Source organism: Camelus bactrianus, chromosome 4 (assembly GCF_048773025.1).
Source record: "Camelus bactrianus isolate YW-2024 breed Bactrian camel chromosome 4, ASM4877302v1, whole genome shotgun sequence".
In the NCBI taxonomy this organism is placed as follows: domain Eukaryota; kingdom Metazoa; phylum Chordata; class Mammalia; order Artiodactyla; family Camelidae; genus Camelus; species Camelus bactrianus.
The window spans coordinates 83,551,699-83,570,818 of NC_133542.1; the positions used below are offsets into that span (position 1 = coordinate 83,551,699).

Genomic DNA, 19,120 nt, shown 5'->3' on the forward strand with positions numbered 1-19,120 from the left:
ACTAAATTTATAGGAGCCCTGGAAAACAATTAAAGGACTACAGCAATCAAGTGAATGCCCAGTCGATAAAAAGCCACATTCTAAATACTAGGAAACTTAATGGTGCTTTTACTCAGTTTGTCTCAACAATTTCCTGGTGTGATACAGCGCAGTATGGTCTAAAGGAAGCAACAGCCCAGTTCCCGAGTCTCTCCATCAAAAAGGAGGGTGCAGAGTAGACTATTTGCAACATTCTAACATGTTTGTGGGCCACCTGAGAAATTGGTCTCTGTTTCTTTGAATTGAGAGCTCAGCTGGGGGAAGTAGCATAGTTTGAATTTCTCTGGGAAAAGCCATGGAAAACAGAAAGCATTGCTTTTGAAAGCTGGGGACTCACAGACACCTGGGGCAAGAGATGATTGGTGAAGAAATACAATAGAGCATCTGAGGCCCCAAAGAGAAGTTGGGGAGAGACTCTTTGGGAAATTAACCTTTAAAAGTAGCAGTATCTATGGGGAGTTAAGGGGGGAGGGGAAAGCAGGCCCAGGAAAGATACATGCATAGAAGAGACCTGAGAAGACCTAACCCTTTACCCTGGGGTGACAGCAACACTCAGAACAGATCCAGCTCATTAGTGAAGGTCTTTGCTCGCAAAGAACCAGTCTGCAAAACTGTGGCTGTTTTTTCAAATGCCCATTTTCAAAACAAAACACAACCCACAGGCATTCAAAAACAAAAACAAAAACAAAAACAAACATGAACCACTGAAAGGAAATAAAGTGACACATCCTGAAGAAACAAAGGCAATGGATATATTAGACAATTTTTTTATTGAGGTATAGTGAGTTTACAATGTTGTGTCAATTTCTGGTGTACAGCACAGTGCTTTAGTCACACATGAACATATAAATATTCATTTTCATATTCTTTTTTACTGTAAGCTACTATAAGATACTGAATAGATTTCCCTGTGCTATGCAGTATAAACTTGTTTATCTATTTTATATATGCCAGTCAGTATCTGCAAATCTCGAACTCCCAGTTTACCCCTTCCCACCCCCTCCCCCCCGGCAACCATAAGTCTGTATTCTATTAGACGAAGAATTTTTTTTAAACTGTCTTAAAAACCTCAAGGAAAACATGAACCAGGACCTAAAGGAAATCAGGAGACCAATACATAAACAAAATGAGTTTATCCTGAAGAGATAGAAATTATTTTTTAAAAAAGAAGAAGAAAAGAAAAAACTAAAAAGAAATTCTGGAGCTGAAAAACAACTGAATTGAAAAAAATCACTAGAGGAATTCAACAACACACTCAAACAGAAGAATCAGTAAACTTGAAGGCAGGACATTTGAAATTGCTCAATCTCAGGAGAAACAAATAAATTTAAAGAAAAGTAAACAGAGCCAAAGGGACTTTTGGGACTGCATCAAGTGGACCAATTTACATTATATTATGGCCAACCCAGAATAAGAGAGAGAAAGGAAACAGATTTGAAGGCTTAGCAGCCAAATGCTTACCAAATTTGAGGAACAACATGGATCTAAACTCCATGAAGCTCAATGAACTCCAAGTTGGCTAAAACCAAAGAGAACCACACATTATAAATAAATTGTCAAAAGTGAAAGACAAAAAGAATCTTTTAAAGCAAGAAGAGAAAAGCAGCTTTTCACAGACGAGATTGACAATAAGATTATGAGCAGATTCTTTTTTTAGCAGGAATCTTGGAAGCCAGAAGTCACTGAGATGACATATTTAAAGTGCTGAAGGAAAAAAAAAAAAAATCCAAAGATGGGCAAAAGACCTGATCAAGCAATTCTCCAAGGAAGACATACAAATGATCAATAAGCATGTGAAAAAATGCTCACTATCACTAATCATCAGAGAAATGCAAATCAAAACTACAATGAGGTATCACCTCACACCAGTCAAAATGGCCGTCATTCAAAAATCCACAAATGACAAATGCTGGACAGGCTGTGGAGAAAGGGGAACCCTCCTACACTGCTGGTGGGAATGCAGTTTGTTGCAGCCACTGTGGAGAACAGTATGGAGATTCCTCAAAAGACTAAAAATAGACTTACCACATGACCCAGCAGTCCCACTCTTGGGCATATATCCAGAGGGAACCCTAATTCAAAAAGACACCTGCACCCCAATGTTCATAGTAGCACTATTTACAATAGCCAAGACATGGAGGCAGCCTAAATGTTCCATCGACAGATGACTAGATAAAGAAATTGTGGTATACTTATACAATGGAATACTACTCGGCCATAAAAAAGACAAAATAACACCATTTGCAGCAACATGGATGGCCCTGGAGAATGTGATTCTAAGTCAAGTAACCCAGAAAGAGAACGAAAAATACCATATGATGTCACTCATATCGTTTTTTTGTTTGTTTTTTTTTTTTTCCACTACATACACAAGCAACAGGGGATGCAACATCCAGGCAATCCACACATGGTGGTCTTCAGGAAACAAGATAGCTGACAGTTTTTTTAGGATCCTCAGATTTGTTGGGCTGGAGATGTTCTGAACCCAGGAGAGGCTTGATCACCCTTGGCCCCGAAGAGATATCTAAGCCTGACAATTCTCTTCCCTTTTTTTTTTTTTTAAATGGAGGTAGTGGGGAATGAACCCAGGACCTTGTGCATGCTAAGCATGTACTCTACCACTGAGCTATACCCAACCCCCTTGATACTTGTTCTTGAATGCAGTTTAGTTACTTGGAAACATTTGATCCCCTAGGATCTTTCTCCTAAAGTTTTTTAGACAGGACCAGAGCATCATTTGGCACAGAGCTAAATTGCCCAACTAGTGAGGCAAAACCTATCTGAGTATCTTACACAGTGCCCCACAAATTACAAGCCTTTACACTCTGGATGGTCAGAACAACGACTGTTCATGTGCCTCACCCACATATGCCCTCACTATTATGGCCATGTAAAGACAATACAAGAAAAGAAACTACATCTCTGATGAATATTGATTAAAAAATCTTATAAAAATATTAGCCAGTCAATTTAATAGCACATGAAAAGGCTCATACACCATGATCAAGAGAGATTTATCCCTGGGATGCAAGGATGACTCAACATACACAAGTCAAAAATATGACACGCCACATAAATAAATGGAAAGATAAAAATCACAAAATCTTTTCAATAGATGCAGAAAAAGCATTTGAAAAATTCAAAAATAATTCTCTCATGATAGAGATTCCCAACAAATTGAGTATAGAAGGAATGTATCTCAATATAATAAAGGCCGTATATGATGAGCACACAGCTAACATATTACTCAATGGTGAAAGGCTGAAAGCTTTTTCTCTAAGACTAGAAAGAAGACAAGAGTGCCCACCCTCGCCACTCTTTTTCAACATAGTACTAGATTTCCTAGCTAGAGCAATTAGCCAAGGAAAAGAAATAATTGGCTTCCAAATTAGAAAGAAAGAAGTAAAACTGTCTGTTTTCAAATGACAAATTTTATATTGAAATAATCCTAAAGACTTTGTCAAAAAACTATTAGAACTAATAAATAAATTCAGTAAAGTTCCAGGATATAAAATCAGCATACAGAAAAATCCGTTACATTTCTATACATCACCAGTGATCAATCTGAAAAAAAAAAAAAAAGAAACTAATCCCATTTACAATAGTATCAAAAACAATATAATACTTAGGAATAAATTTAACCAAAGAGATGAAAGATCTGTACACTAAAAACAATAAGACACTGATGAAAGAAATTGAAGAAGATACAAATAAATGGAAAGATATCCTGTGTCTATGGATCAGAAGGATTAATATTGTTTAAATAGCCATATTGCCCACTGCCGTCTATAGAGATTCAATGTAATCTCTATAAAAATTCCAATGGCATTTTTCACACAAATGGATAAAATCATTCTAAAATTTGTATGGCATCACAAAAGACCCCAAAGATCCAAAGCAATCTTAGGAAAGATCAAAGCTGGAGGCACCATGCTCCCTGATTTCAAAATATATTTCAAAACCATAGTAACAAAAACAATATGGTATTGGTATAAAAAAAGATACATCAATCAATGGAACAGAATAGACAACCTGGAAATAAACAGGCACATATTAAGTCAAATACTATTTGACAAGGGAATCAAGAATACTCAATGAGGAAAGGATAGTCTTCAACACTTGGTGTTGGGAAAATTGTATAACCAAATACAGGAAAATAAAATTTGACTCCTCCCTCACACCACTCACAAAAATTAACTCAAAATGGGGCAAAAGACTAAAGGTAAGAGCTTATATAATACAACTCTTAGAAGGTAACAGAGGAAAGATGCTTCTTGACATAGATGTTGGCAACGTTTTTTTAAATCACAAGCAATAAAAGCAAAAGTCAAAAGGTGAGATACATCAAACTAAAAGGCAAAATAAACAATTAACAAAATGAGAAGGCAGACTACAGAATGGGAGAAAATAGTTGATAATCATATATAGGATAAGGAGTTAATATCCAACATATAGAAAGAACTTGTGCAACTCAGTAGCAGAAAAGAAACAATCCCATTAAAAAATGGGCAGAGGATCTGAATAGACATTTTCCCAAAGAATACATCCAAATGGCCAACATGTACATGAAAAGATGCTCTACATAACTTATTATTGGGAAGAGATGCAAATAGAAACCACAAGGTATTACCTCACACTTGTTAGAATGATTATAAAAAAGAAACAAAGAGAACAAGTGTTTTCAAGGATGGGGAGAAAAGGGAACTCTTGTGCACTTCTGGTGGGAATACAAATTGGCACAGCCACTATGGAAAGCCATATAGGAATTCCTTAAAAAATTAAAAACAGAACTTTGATATGACCTAGAAATTCAAACTTTTTGTCTATACATCCAAATGTAATGAAATGATTATTTTGAAGAGATATCTGCACTCTCATGTTCATTGCAACACTATTCACATTGGCTAAAGTATGGAAACAACCTAAGTGTCCATCAACAGATCAATGTTAAAGAAAATGTTACACACACACACACACACACACACACACAATGGGCTATTATACACACATTTTTAGAAAAAGAAGGAAATCCTGCTGTATGAAGCAACACGGATGGGTCTGTAGCACATAATCTTAAGTGAAATAATCCAGACAAATGCAAATACTGTATGATCTCACTTATATGTGGAATTGGATAAAGCCAGTGTCCTAGAAACAGAGTATAATGGTGGTTGCTGGAGCTGGGGGCCACAGGGAACGAAAATTTGTCAAAGGGTACACACTTCCCATATAAGAGCAAATAAGTTCTGGGGATCTAATGTACATCATGGTAACTGTAGTTAACAATACTACATTATATACTTGAAAGTTGCTAGAAGAGTAGATCTTAAAAAGAAATTATGTGAGATAATGGAAGTTTTAACTAACCTTACAATAGTAAACATTTCACAATATATATGTGTATCAAATCATCACATTGTATACCTTAAATTTATGCAACATTACATATCAATTATGATTCAATAAAGCTGGAAAATAAAAATAACATACAGATTTTTAAAAGTAGAAAGTCATCTAACACATGCATTAAAATATGGAATTAGAAAGTTATCATTTGCAACCATCAGAATAATTGATTCAGGCAAAAGCATCAGCAAATGCTAAGTGTAGTGGTTGAATCCTTGAGGAGTTGAAAGATATTTACGTAGTCTCAAAGGTTCTCCCTCCCAGGGATCTTATTAATAATAAGGGAAAACAGAAACTTAACAAGGGAGAAACTCGGCAGACATCACCCTTAAGAAGTAATCAAAGTTAATAAAACCAGTAATAAAGTAAATCAATATCTTATGCCTTCTGATATGATGAACTTGGAACACAAAATCATTTATATGGTTTCTTGAAATAAAATTATCAGAATCTAATTATGAGGAAACACCAGACAAAAACAATTAAAGATATTCTATAAAATAACTTGTCCCTACTCTTCATTAAAAAGGTCACAAAGCACATAAAACGAGGAGCTGTTGTAGATTAAAGGAGACTAAAACACGCGATAATGATGTAAAACAACCTAGGATTTGCTATAGCAATAAAGTATGTTATTTGATCAAGTGGCAAAATTTGAATAAGTTTCTGTGGATTAGGTAATAGCACTGAATTAATATTAATTTCTGTTTTGGTAATTGTGCTGTAGTTATATAGGAGAATGTCCTTGCTTTTAGGAAATAAAAATTGGAAAATTTGGGAAAAAGAGGAATCATGTCTTCAGCATACTCTCAAAGGTTGAAAAAACATGATGCGTTTGTGTGCTTTTTCATATATGCATGTGTTAGTGAGGAAAGAGTTGAAATAAATGTAGTTAAATATTAATATTTGGTGAACCTGAGTAAAAGATATATGGTAATTTTGTAATTTTCTTTCAAATTTCCTTTAAATCTGAAATGCTATCAAAATAAAATTTGAAAGAAAAATGCATAGCTGAATATATCAGAAGCGAAATCAATAGAGAAATGACAGATTAGTGAGAATCACATGCAAAGCGTGTAACAAAGGGATCATTTCCTAAATATATGGAATCAACAAAGAAACAGGAAAACAACAGGCAAAGAAAATGAGCAGGCAGTTGACAGTAAAAAAAAAAAAAAAAAACCCACACAATATTATACCACATTCATATTAAAATATAGTTTAAAATATGTATATATAGTTATCCTTTTCACTTATCAGACTGTCAGAAATTTTTGACTATCTTTTAATTTCTATGATGTATAAATTTAAGATATCCCCAACCTGGAAATCTTTGTTATTAAAACTATACACTTTCTGACATGTAAAAATACTAGATACAAATAAATGCCCGTCAGAATGTGATGGAGTAAATAATAATGGTACACCCATTATTAACATACATATAGAATATATACAAATAACATTTAAAAAATAAGTGATACACATGTATGTGTCCTCATACATAGACTAATTACCAAGCCACGCCTGTTTTCTGCTTACATTTTCAAAGATCGTAATTGGCAGAGGAACGTGGGTGGGGACAGTGAAGCTGTGGTGATGGCCTTACTGCATATTCTTTTGTAATGTTTTAAATATTTTAAGCTGGTGCATATATTACTAATAATAAAAAGATGAATTATATTTTCTCACAGAATTAAGTGGCATGTCTGCTGTTTTAAAGCATCTGCCACTAGAATCTATTTTTAATTCTATTTCCAAAGTTTGTATCAATATTTGCACTTTTCATCTTTTTTTAATTTATATGCCCTATTTTCTAATAATATGTTAAATAATAATGGTACCAGCAGAAGTCCCTAATTACTGATTTTAATTCAACCATTTATTCTCATTTTAAATATTTTTTGTTGCTATTAGAGAATAACAGTATTTAAGTAGTTTTCTACCATACATATTTTATTAGCAAAGATGATGTATTAATCAAATATTTTGCAGTAAATATTGATACAAATATATTGCCTTTTTAAAATTTTAAACTAGCTAATTATCCTAATTTTTTAACTTTTTTAAATTGAATTATTCTAATTTCTTGATATTCTGTTACTCTTGAATTTTAGAATTAAAATCATTACTAATTTTCATTATGTACTGTGAGATTCTATCTGATAAAAGCCTCTATAGTCATAAGGGACATGAGTCAATAATTGTTTTTGTATTGTATTTACTACGATGGTCATGGTCATGGCAAACTGCAATGCAGCGATGAAAAGAAATATAAAATGGGAAACACTGTCTTTCTTTAGGACTTGGAAGAATTTGAATTATAAAATTATCGGTTCTTGATAAAGAAGATGTGGTACATTTATACAATGGAATACTATTCAGCCATAAAAACCAACAACGTAACGCCATTTGCAGCAACATGGATATTCCTGGAGAATGTCATTCTAAGTGAAGTAAGCCAGAAAGAGAAAGAGAAATACCATATGAGATCGCTCATATGTGGAATCTAAAAAAAAAAACCAGAAATACAAAACAGAAACAGACTCATGGACATAGAATACAAAGTTGTGGTTGCCAAGAGGGCAGCTAGGGAAGGGACAGACTGGGATTTCAAAATGTAGAATAGATGAACAAGGTTATACTGTATATACAAGATCTTGTGGTAGCTCACAGCAAAAAAAAAAAAAAAAAGTGACAATGAATATATGTATGTTCATATATAACTGAAAGATTGTGCTCTACACTGGAATTTGATACAACATTGTAAAATGACTATAACAATAAAAAATGTTTAAAAAAATGATCTGTTCTTTAAATGTTAACTGAATTCATATATAAATCCATCTTTTCATGTTATTTTTTAAAATCAACTTTATTGATATAATTTACATACAATAAACTGCATCCATTGTGTTCAATTCAATGCATTTTGACAGTTGTGTACACCAACACAATAAAAATACAGAACATTTTTGTCATCCTCCAAAGATGCCTTGTATCCTTTTGCTGGCCATCCCTCCCTTTGCCCTTAGTCCCAGGCAACCACTGATCTGTTTTTTGTCACTTCACTATTTAATACTTTGCATTTCTGGAATGTCACATAAATACAATCATGCAGTATGTAATATTCTTTCTTGTCTGGTTTCTTTTACTCAAAATGACTTTCTAATTTATTTATGTTGTTACACATATTAGTATAGTCCCTCTTATTGCCAAATAGTATTATAGTATTCATTTATAAATATATTACATTTTGATTATCCATTCACGTGATGATGGACATGTGGGTTATTTTCATTTTGAGGCTATTATGAATAAAGCTGCTATGTATTCATGTACAAGCCTTTGTACTGACATAAGTTTTATTTCTTCTAGGTTAAATACAGGAATAGGATGGCTGGGTTGTATGGTAGTTTTATATTTAACTGTTTAAGAATTTGCCAAACTACTTTACAGTGTGTCATTTTATATTCCCACTTGTTATGTATGAGTTCCAGTTGCTCCAAATCTTCCAAGACATGATGATGTCAATCATTTTAATTTTAATCTTTTTTAATGCTTATTAGTCTTTTCCCCATTTTTAATTGAAGTATTAATTTTAGTCTTTTTAATGAATATATAGAGGTGTTTCATTTTGATTTTCATTTGTATTTCCCTGATGGCTAATGCTGAAAACCCTTTCTGTCCTTATTGGCTATTTCATATCTTCTTTCATGAATAATCTGTTTGAATTTGCTGCCATTTTTTATTGGATTATCTGCCCTTTTACACTTGAGTTGTAAATTTATTTATATTTTCAGAATATAAATCTTTTGTCAGATATCTATTGCAAATATTCTCTCCCATTCAATGTCTTGTTATTTCATTTTCTTAACGCTGCCTTTCAAAGGATAAGTTTTTAATTTCAAAAAGTCAGATTTATAATTTTTCCTTTATAGTTCAGTGTTTATGTGTCCCACCTAAGAAGTAGCTTCCTATAGTCCTGGTATATTTTACATGATTGCTCTGTAATGATATTTACAATTAATTTTATGGTTATTGACTTTTTTCAGTTTTTTCCTCAATTTTGATCAATTATGTCTTACTAGGAAATAATTTGCTCTAGGTAGTATTCTGTCCTGGTCCTATTGATTGACCCATTATCTGTGGTTGTTTTTACCCATTACACATCTTGTATAACTTTGTGATCTCTCTACTTTACTTAGGTCTCTGTGGGGTACCTAGTTTACTGAGGTATTAAAATATCTTTTCTATTTATTTTAATAGAGAAAAAGATGGATTACTTTATACATTTTGATGCCTGAATAAATTTAGGCATATTTTCAGGTGCAAGAGAAACCTAAAATAGAATGGTTTTGAGACAAGAGGACAGCAAGGCATTACCATTAAAACAATGACACAGCAATTGAGGACAGGACATAAATTGCTTGGAACCAACTAAGCCCACGAGGTTGGAAGATTTGACTTCCAGTAGACCTTGAGCCTCCTTATACACGCATTGTAACATGCATGCTAAATGGCAAACCTACAGGTGCCATCACAGTTCCGAGGCTGGTCATAAAAGGCCAAAAAGTGGATAGTGGCCCAATTCTGGGAAATCCCTGCCCTTCCCCCCAAATAACTGGAATAATCCTCCCACTCATTAGCATATGGAATTACCAAGCCCACAAAAACTAACCACCCCGCACCTCCAGGCTGCCTCTCTTGCCTCCTGCGATGGCCCACATTCTGTCTATGGAGTGTGTATCTCCCTGAATAAACCTTTCAGTCTACTTCAGCTCACTCTTGAATTCTTTCCTGCACAAAGCCAAGGACCTTCACTGGGATGTGATCAGCCTCTCACACTACACTTTCCCGCAACAGTTTATAAAAAACATATCTATTTTTATCACGTAGCAAAAGTCTGAAGACAATTTGCTGCTAGTGTTGATTAAATACACGTCAAGACACGTCTCCGAGTCTTTGGCCCTTTCCCCTGTGGTTGAGAAAAGGTTACGACTGCCCTGAGCATCACGTACAAGGCAGGAAGGGTAAATTGATGGCAGCAGCTAAGTCTGTCCCTTTTCTTAAGAAAGCAAAGGTTTCCCCAGAACTACCAGTGTTTGGCTTCTCCTGGCCTGAGTCAGTTCCCTTGGCCGCTATCAGCTTCAGAAGATGCTAATGAAGTAGTGAGAGAGGAGCCCTGGAATTGCTCAGCAAACCAACAGTGCCTACAACTGTCCATCCATAGTCAAGAAAAAAATTAATCACTTTCCCAAAAGATACACAAGATATACCAAAAAACGCACAAACACTTAAAAATCTTATAATACTTGAAGCTTAACTAAGACTAGAAATTCAGAAACTGCAAAAGAATAGATGGGCGTATTTAAACATGTAAAAAATAAAATGGGAATGGGAAAATATATTCAAGGTCAAGGGACAAGCAATAGGGTTTTTTTTTTTTAAAGGAATTACTACCTTTAATATATAAAAAGCTGTCACAAATTGACAAGACAATCCAAAAACAAAAATGTATGAATAAATGGTTTATAAAGGCAACTTGCATATTAGCAAAGAAAGTAGCTAAGAAACATTTAAAGAGGCGTATTAATATGCAAATTAAAATAAAACTAGTTACCACTTTGAAATCATAAAACTCTGCTAAGTTAAAAAGTAACAGCTATGTTTAACAGAGGGGAAGGGCACATTTTATACTAGTGTTAGAAATACAAAATGCTAGTCCTATTCCAGAGAAATTCAGCAACTTCTATTAAAATGAGAAAACACTGTTCAGTCCAACAGTCTCACTCCTAAGAAGTATGTTACAGGGAAGAAAAAAAGGAAAAAAAAGCTCCAGTAGGTAAGGGTATGGTTATGCCTGTCCACTAACCCCTATGCTATGTCACCTCTTGAAGATGGTTATCAGATCACTTTTCCTAGTGACAAAAATGTGAATAAACAGTGGTAAAGTGCTGGAACAAATTATGGCATGTCCATACCATGGACACTTCAGTTGGTTGATAGTACTGTTGAGAGCAAAAGATGCAAAACTGTGTATATGATATAATCCCAGTTTAAGACAATGGAAACACACTCATATATATGTGCACATGGTAACATATGAATGTGTCTTTACACAATTGTGAGTAAAAAGAAAAAATTACAAGAAGTTCATCAACACTGCTTATCTGTTGACTGTTGATGGCTGGAGTTGCTGAATGGAGAAAGTATAAAATTCAAGAGATTAAAATATAAAAGTCATGTTTATCAAAGTTTTATGTGTGTGCACGGGTGTTTAAATATATATATTTTTTAATTAAAAGAAAGGTGATCATTGGTCTAGTGTATTTGTCCCCATAGGTTCTAGAGACATGGGTGTGAAATTAAACCAGTAAACAAAATGAATCATATTTCATGTGTAATTTGCTTCTAGAAAGGCTTCTTCCACTGTATCAAATATAGTTTCCTCCTGGTATGAATTTTATGGCATTTGAAGAAAATGATGTGTTCTTTGAAGATTTATTCTTCTCAATTATTTACCTAATACCCAGTAAGCTGTAACTCATGGACAAAGACTTTTTGACATAAAATATACAATAATCATAGGGCTCTTCTGTAGTAGGAGTAACTTATAATTGGTTCTGATTTTGGTGAGAAGACTTTTTCACTTTCAAGAAATATACAGTTTTACTCGCGTATAAATACTGAATACTGAAAACATTTCTGAATGAAGCTATTCCCATATTTAATATATTCATCTTGCTCTAGCAGAAATTTTCTGATAACTTCCAGGTATAGTGTCTTTCAGTCACTGCTTTTATAGGTTTTTCTCTCCAAAATGAGTTTCGTAATGAAGTATTTATTTGTGACTGCGTGCTACCCATATTTAATCAGACAAAAGAAGTCCTGTCTGCTATGAATTACCTGATGCATAATTAAATACTGGCTTGAGTAAAAGTTTTCTTACATTTACTGAATTCACAGAATGAGATTCCTTCATGAAAAATTAAATAAAGTGCATTTAAAAAATGTATATTGTATAACTGTCTTAAAATAGTTTTGCTATAAATACAAATGAACTATATCATAGTACTGGCATAAAAAGACATGGCTAACTCATACTACTTTCCTAGTCAAGTCCGTATCCCACATTGCCCCCAGTCAATCCATACTGACCTTGAAGTTCGCCTATTTAAGATTTAGCTCTCATTTTCCACTGATAATTTCCCATCATCCATTCCTCAACCAATTCCCAAGTGCCTCTTGAGATAACTGGAAGTCAACAAAAAAAAAAATCTTACTTTCCCCTAGAGATTAATAGTGTATTTACAAAAGGTAAAGTAGCTCTTTTTTTTTTTTTTTGTCTTCGTAAAGTAGAAATGTATTTTATTAATGTACCTGAGAACAAAAAGCTTGAGAATTATGTTATTTTCTAATCCCTGGAATCTTAACACCAATTTTCATTAACTTAATTTTCTATTAATTATCCAAAGGGGAAAAAAAATACTATTAAAGACATCTGCGAGGCTCTTAGACAGTCTCCTCCTTTTGTTAAAGTTTGGCAGCTACCATAATACAACTTGACACCAGCAGAAGTAAATTTCTTGTGTGTATCAAAGTCTATAAAGCCTTTAACAGAAGAGTGGATGCCTTAGCTTTCAGGAACAAAAAGTAAGAGTAAAGTAATACTGCAAATCAGAGCACTTTCATTTTTAGGTTAGCTTGGAAAGTTTTGGTAGTTTAAAAAATGTACTTCCAGACTCTGCATTCCTTAAAAAGGAATAGCTAGCTCAGTGAATTGAAAACTTCTGCTAATGGCAGAGCAGGTGGCCTGTACCAGCACTCCGAGAACTGAAAACGGTGGAAGAAAGTATGAAATACACTTAATTTTGTGGCAGCACTGGAGAGCTACCAAAGTGAGAAACTGCAGGAATAAGTTTAGAGATAAGATGTAACCTCTGGAATTTGGAACTCTTGATTAAAAAGTGTTTGCTAATTCTTAAAGCAAATACTGGTCAAGAGAGGCTTAAGACAGTGCTTGTTTTTGTTTGTTTGTTTGTTTTACAAATTTGTGGGACTAAAGGGACAAACAGTAGAATTAAGTTCCTTCTAAGGAGGAGAGGCCTGATAGATCTCCCAAATTTGTAAGTCAATGGGGTATCCCCTAGGAATAAGAGTGGGAAAAAAAAAATAGACAAGCCCTCGCAGGGACTGAAGCCCAGTTTTGAATAAACTCAATATGTGATTGGAGGAAGGCAATCAGGGATTGCTTGTGCTCCTAGCCTGCACGTGTTAGAAGCAAAGGCAAATCCTCTCTAAAAGATGGTATCATCCAGACCGTCTAATTACATCTGCAATTTTTAACATACAGTGTCTAGGCAGTTGATTTACAATCACCAGGTACATGAGGAGACAAGACATCATCAAAACCCAAGAGAAACAACAACCAGAGCAAAAGGATAACAGGATCTGGACAGTCAGGTCATCACTAGGAGAAAAAGAGGAAGATAATGAAATAGATGCATCACTTGAATAAATAATAGCTAGAAATTTCCCCAAATGTGCAAAAAAAAACAAACAAACAAACAAAAAAAAAACCAACCAAACAAAAAAATCCATTAAGGTACAGATTGTAAAAAACACTGCAAACTCCAAATAGGATAAATACATAGAACATCGTATCTAAGCATCTCACTGTCCCACTGCTGACAGCCTAAGATAAGACATAAATTGTAAAGGAGAGAAAAGAATTTTAAAAAGCAAATTACCTTCAAAGGCAATTAGATTGGAAGCTAACTTTTCCACAAAACGATGAACGACAAATCATAACAAAATATTTCAAAATACTAATAGAAAATAACTGCCAGTTGACACTTCTATACTCAGGAAAAATATCTTTAAAAGATGAAAACAAAATAAAGACATTTTCCAACAAACAAAAACAGAATTTGTCACCTGGAAACATACACTAAAAGAAACACTAAAGGGTGTTCTTCAGTTAGGGGAAAAAAAAAAAAGATTCTAGAAGGAAACTTAAAGGACAAGAAGGGGGAAAAAAGTAATGAAAAAGGTAAATATGTGGATTAACTTAAATGAACGCTGACTCTGAAACAGCAATGATTGAGCATGTCAACTACATATGGAATTAAAGCACATGACACCAATACCATCGTATGTCAAGAAGGGAATAATGTTCTAACTATTTACCTGATACAGAAAGTAGTGTGAGTACTAATTTACATTAACCTTTAATAAGTGACGTATGTATACTGTATTAATAACTTACATAGTAAATTTTGAGACAAAAAGCATCACTAGAGATAAAAAGGGGACATTTCCTAATGATTAAGTTTCAATTAACCAGGAAGAGTAGAGCACTTTTAAATTTGAAAGTATGTAAAAATAAGGCCTTAAAATATAGAAACAAAAATTGGCAGCTCGAAAAAAGAGACAAATTCACAATTATTCTGGAAGATTAGAATGTCTTTCTTTCAGTATCTGACAGAATAAAAGAAAAAAGTCTAAGAATATAGACGATTTGAAAACACAACTGATTCAGATTCACTGACGGAGCCTGAGAGGAGACAGGAGTGCTCACCCAAATGCGCAGCCGTGTTGTATCTTTTAAGAAAACAAGCTCATTTCACGCTTGCTAAGAAATGCAAGGCAACTGTCTCATAGTAAACTAAGAACATAACAAATAACGTAGAGAATGTATTAACAAAATTGAAAGGGAAGAAGTCTAGGTTTTAAAACCCACTTTCTTAATTTGGCTCTTTTTCAAACAGAACTCAGTAAAACATACAGGTGTCTGCAGAAGAGGCTGAGAACCCAGAGCGCTAACTCTAACCCGTGGCCAAGCCCCGTGATCTCAGGGCCAGTTCTAGTGTGACAAGCACCCTATGGGGCGGCTGCCTACCCATCACTGATCACTTTTGGGAAACAGGCTGGGAGCACTTTATATTTCCTGGGCGTGAGCGACCTGCTGCCATGGCAGGGGGATGAGTAAACAAGGAGATATAATGGTGACCTAACGGCTGGTTACCTGTGAATACTCAGGTCTAATTTGCCAATCTCAAAGCCAAATTGTAAATTTAAACTTTATTAATCCAAATAGCCCACAATAATAGGCATTATAAACAATACATAATAATGACTTCCCAAAGAAAAGAAAAAAAAGTAGAGTCCTTTCTTCATACCTTTAATGTCAATTTTCACAAAAACATCTAGCTTCTCTTCACTGTAGACCTGAACTGTCTGCACTGTTGCCTTGATCTCAGTGTCCTTAGGGCACTTGGACAATGAAGATTTTTCTCAGAAGTCTATTCATTAAGAAAGTATTTTGGTCAAAACATTGAATATTTTTGCTACCCACGGCATGAAAAATTCAACACCCTTGATTTTATAAAGCTGCTTATCCAAAATGTGAAATAGGAAAAACTGCCAAGTCAAATCCTTGCACGTGTACTATTATTTGCAGGAGCCCTGACAATCCCCGTGTCTGTCGAGTAACCAAGCATGGCCACAATACACTGCTTAAGTACTTTTGTCTCCCCCTACATGCAGAGCTGGGCATCAGCCACGTACTCATACTTCTGACCAGACAAAGTTGACTTTTGTTACCTCTTGCTTCTCAGTCAAGCTATAGCTTCTCACAACTTTGTATCCCCACGCCATGACTGTGGCATTAGGCATCCTACTTCCCCAGCGTCAGGTTTCTGATGTATACCGAGTTGTGGCTTCCAGCTGAAGGCTTTCCTAAAGTCACTGCATTTATGGGATTTCTGTTTCGCATGAATTTTTTGGTGTTTAATAAGATTGGACCTGATGGTGAAGGCCTTTCCACATTCAGCACACACGTATGGTTTCTCTCCTGTGTGAATTCGATGATGTTCATGGAGTTGTGACTTCTTAATAAAGGCCTTCCCACAGTCACTGCATTCATAGGGCTTCTCTCCAGTGTGAATCCTCCGATGCCGATTTAAGTGCGACTTCTGGATGAAGGACTTCCCACATTCAGTACAAATGTAAGGTTTCTCTCCTGTGTGAATTCTCTGATGCATAATTAGCGTCGACTTCCTCGCAAAGGCTTTCCCGCAATCACTGCACTCATAGCGCCTTTCTCCAGTGTGAGACTGCTGATGGATGTGGAGGCCTGACTTCCGGGTGAAGGCCTTCCCACAATCACCACACTTATAGGGCTTCTCGCCAGTATGAATTTTCTGGTGTGTAAAGAGATTTGATCTGTCAGTGAAAGCCTTTCCACATTCAGCACATCTGTAGGGTTTCTCCCCCGTGTGAATCTGCTGATGGACATGGAGCTGCGATTTCTTAGTGAAGGACTTCCCACAGTCACTGCATTCATAAGGTTTCTCTCCAGTGTGAATCCTCTCATGTGTAATAAAATGCGACTTGTGGAAGAAGGCTTTCCCACATTCAGTGCAAACATAGGGCTTTTCTCCTCTATGAATTCTCTCGTGCATACTCAGTGTTGACTTCTGAATAAACGCCTTCCCACATTCACTGCATTCGTAATGTCTCTCTCCAGTGTGACATTTCTGATGTATCCTGAGCCGGGACTTCCAGGTGAATGACTTTCCACAGTCGCTGCATTTATAGGGTTTCTCTCCAGTATGAATTTTTTGGTGTTTAATGAGATTTGACCTGTCAGTAAAGGCCTTCCCACATTCAGTACATCTATAAGGTCTCTCACCAGTATGAATTTTCTGGTGTATAATGAGATTGGTCTTGTGGGTGAAGACCTTCCCACATTCCGAACATATAAAGGGATTCTCTCCTGTGTGAATTCGCTGATGCACATGGAGTTGTGACTTCTTTATAAAGGATTTCCCACAGTCACCGCATTCGTAAGGTTTCTCTCCAGTATGAATCCTCTCATGTGTAATAAAATGGGACTTTCGGATAAAGGCTTTCCCACATTCAGTACATACGTAGGGTTTTTCTCCCGTGTGGATTTTCTGATGCATACTGAGTGTCGACTTCCTAGTGAAAGCTTTTCCACATTCAGTACATTCAAAGTGCTTCTCTCCAGGACGAACTTTTTTATGTCCATTGGGGTTTGAATTCTGAGACACATTTTTCCCACATTCACCGTATTCATAGGTTTTTTTCTCTCCGGGACGCATTCTCTGATGTCTGAACAGATCTGACTTCTGGACAAAGGCCTTCCCATGCGCACTGCATATACAGTCAGTCTCTTCGGTATGAGTTTCCTCATGGTTTGAATGGAGGGAAAAGTCCTTCCCATATTCAGTGCATATAAAGGGTTTCGCTCCTGTATAAACCTTCTGGGACCCAGCAAGTTGGGGCTTCTGAGAGAAGACTGTCTCACAGTTGCTGCACTCATGATGTTTCTCTTCAGCATAAATCCTTTGATGTGCAAAAAGGTGTGATTTATGGGAAAAAAGCTTTATGAAATCAGAAAATAAACAGAGGTTCTCCCCAGCATAAATTTTTTGATGTTGAATGAGAACTTGCATTTGACTCAGCAGTTTCTTATACTGGTTATATTCACAGGCATTTGTCTCTGCATGAGAATTCATATGAGGGAAAATATTACCATATCGAATAATTTTATCAAAATTTTCTGTTGCACTGTTTCTATTATAACTACATAAGCTTACAATAGGCTTCAAACTCCTTCGGAATGAGTCATAATTATGGAGTCCTTTTCTTGAAGGAACAAGGTATGTGTTTACATGAAATATTTTCCCACTGTCATTATATTCATAGTCCTCATTAGCTAGTGTGTCTTTGTCGATGGAGGTGACATGACTTAACTGTTTGTTCTGATTTTCCTCACATTTCCCTGTCTGTTCACCATCCGGCCACAATTCTTCTAGAACGGAGTATGGGTCATCTCTTGTGAAAAGATTCATTCTCTCAGAATGGACGGAAACTTCTTCCGACATCCCCTGTTGTGATGTTTTGAAACCAACACTCTGATCTAAAAAAGAAAAGATAAAACACACAAAGAACAGTTAACAGAATGTAGGAGGGACAATACACAAAGTGGATTTAAGGTAAAACACAGAGAAATGGGAGAGGTTCTATATAAATAGAATAATAAATATAGGTAAATACATAACATGAATAACTATATGTGCTATAATCTCTTTATACATAATAATATGCAATAATAAAATGAGCACTTATATTACATTTAACTATATGATAAACACTAGCATTTAGACGTGCCAGGCATTAAATGTCACCTCATTTAAACATCATCACAATGCTTTGCTGTTGGCATTATTACTGTCCTTATTTCACAGATGAGGAAACTGAGCCACAGAAGAGTTAAGTAATTTGCCCAAACCAAATATTTAGTAACTGGGGAAGATGAGATTCAAACCAAAACTATATAATAAGGTGTCAGAAGAACAAAGGGACAAACTATGTGGCTGAAAAGAAGTATTTCTAAGTCTAGATTCTTATTTCCTTCATCTATAAATCCTCGCTAATCTCCCAGCTTTCTCTTTCCCCTATTAGCCAGTGTGCCCGAAACACCGATTTATTTATGTATAGAAAACTCTTGTAGCATCAGGCATCCTGAATGAGCTTTAGCATTACAAAGGGTAAATGTCTATAATTCAATTCTTTATGCTCAGCTAGGGGGCAGTTACATGCACCTAATTGGAAGCATGTAACAGAAGAAAGGGCCAACTCA

At 35.3% G+C, this 19,120-nt stretch overlaps 1 protein-coding gene across 2 annotated transcripts in view; it reads right to left on the reverse strand.

The window, feature by feature from the left end:
* Positions 1-792: 792 nt before the first annotated feature.
* Positions 793-19,120, reverse strand: part of ZNF484 (zinc finger protein 484) — a 35,274-nt gene continuing 16,946 nt past the window's right edge. For both annotated transcript variants that reach the window (XM_045504634.2, XM_010967491.3), the window contains one exon: positions 793-18,397. In XM_045504634.2, coding sequence (XP_045360590.1) covers positions 16,083-18,397 — 2,315 coding nt within the window. In that variant the 3' untranslated portion in view covers positions 793-16,082. The remainder of the gene's footprint in view (positions 18,398-19,120) is intronic.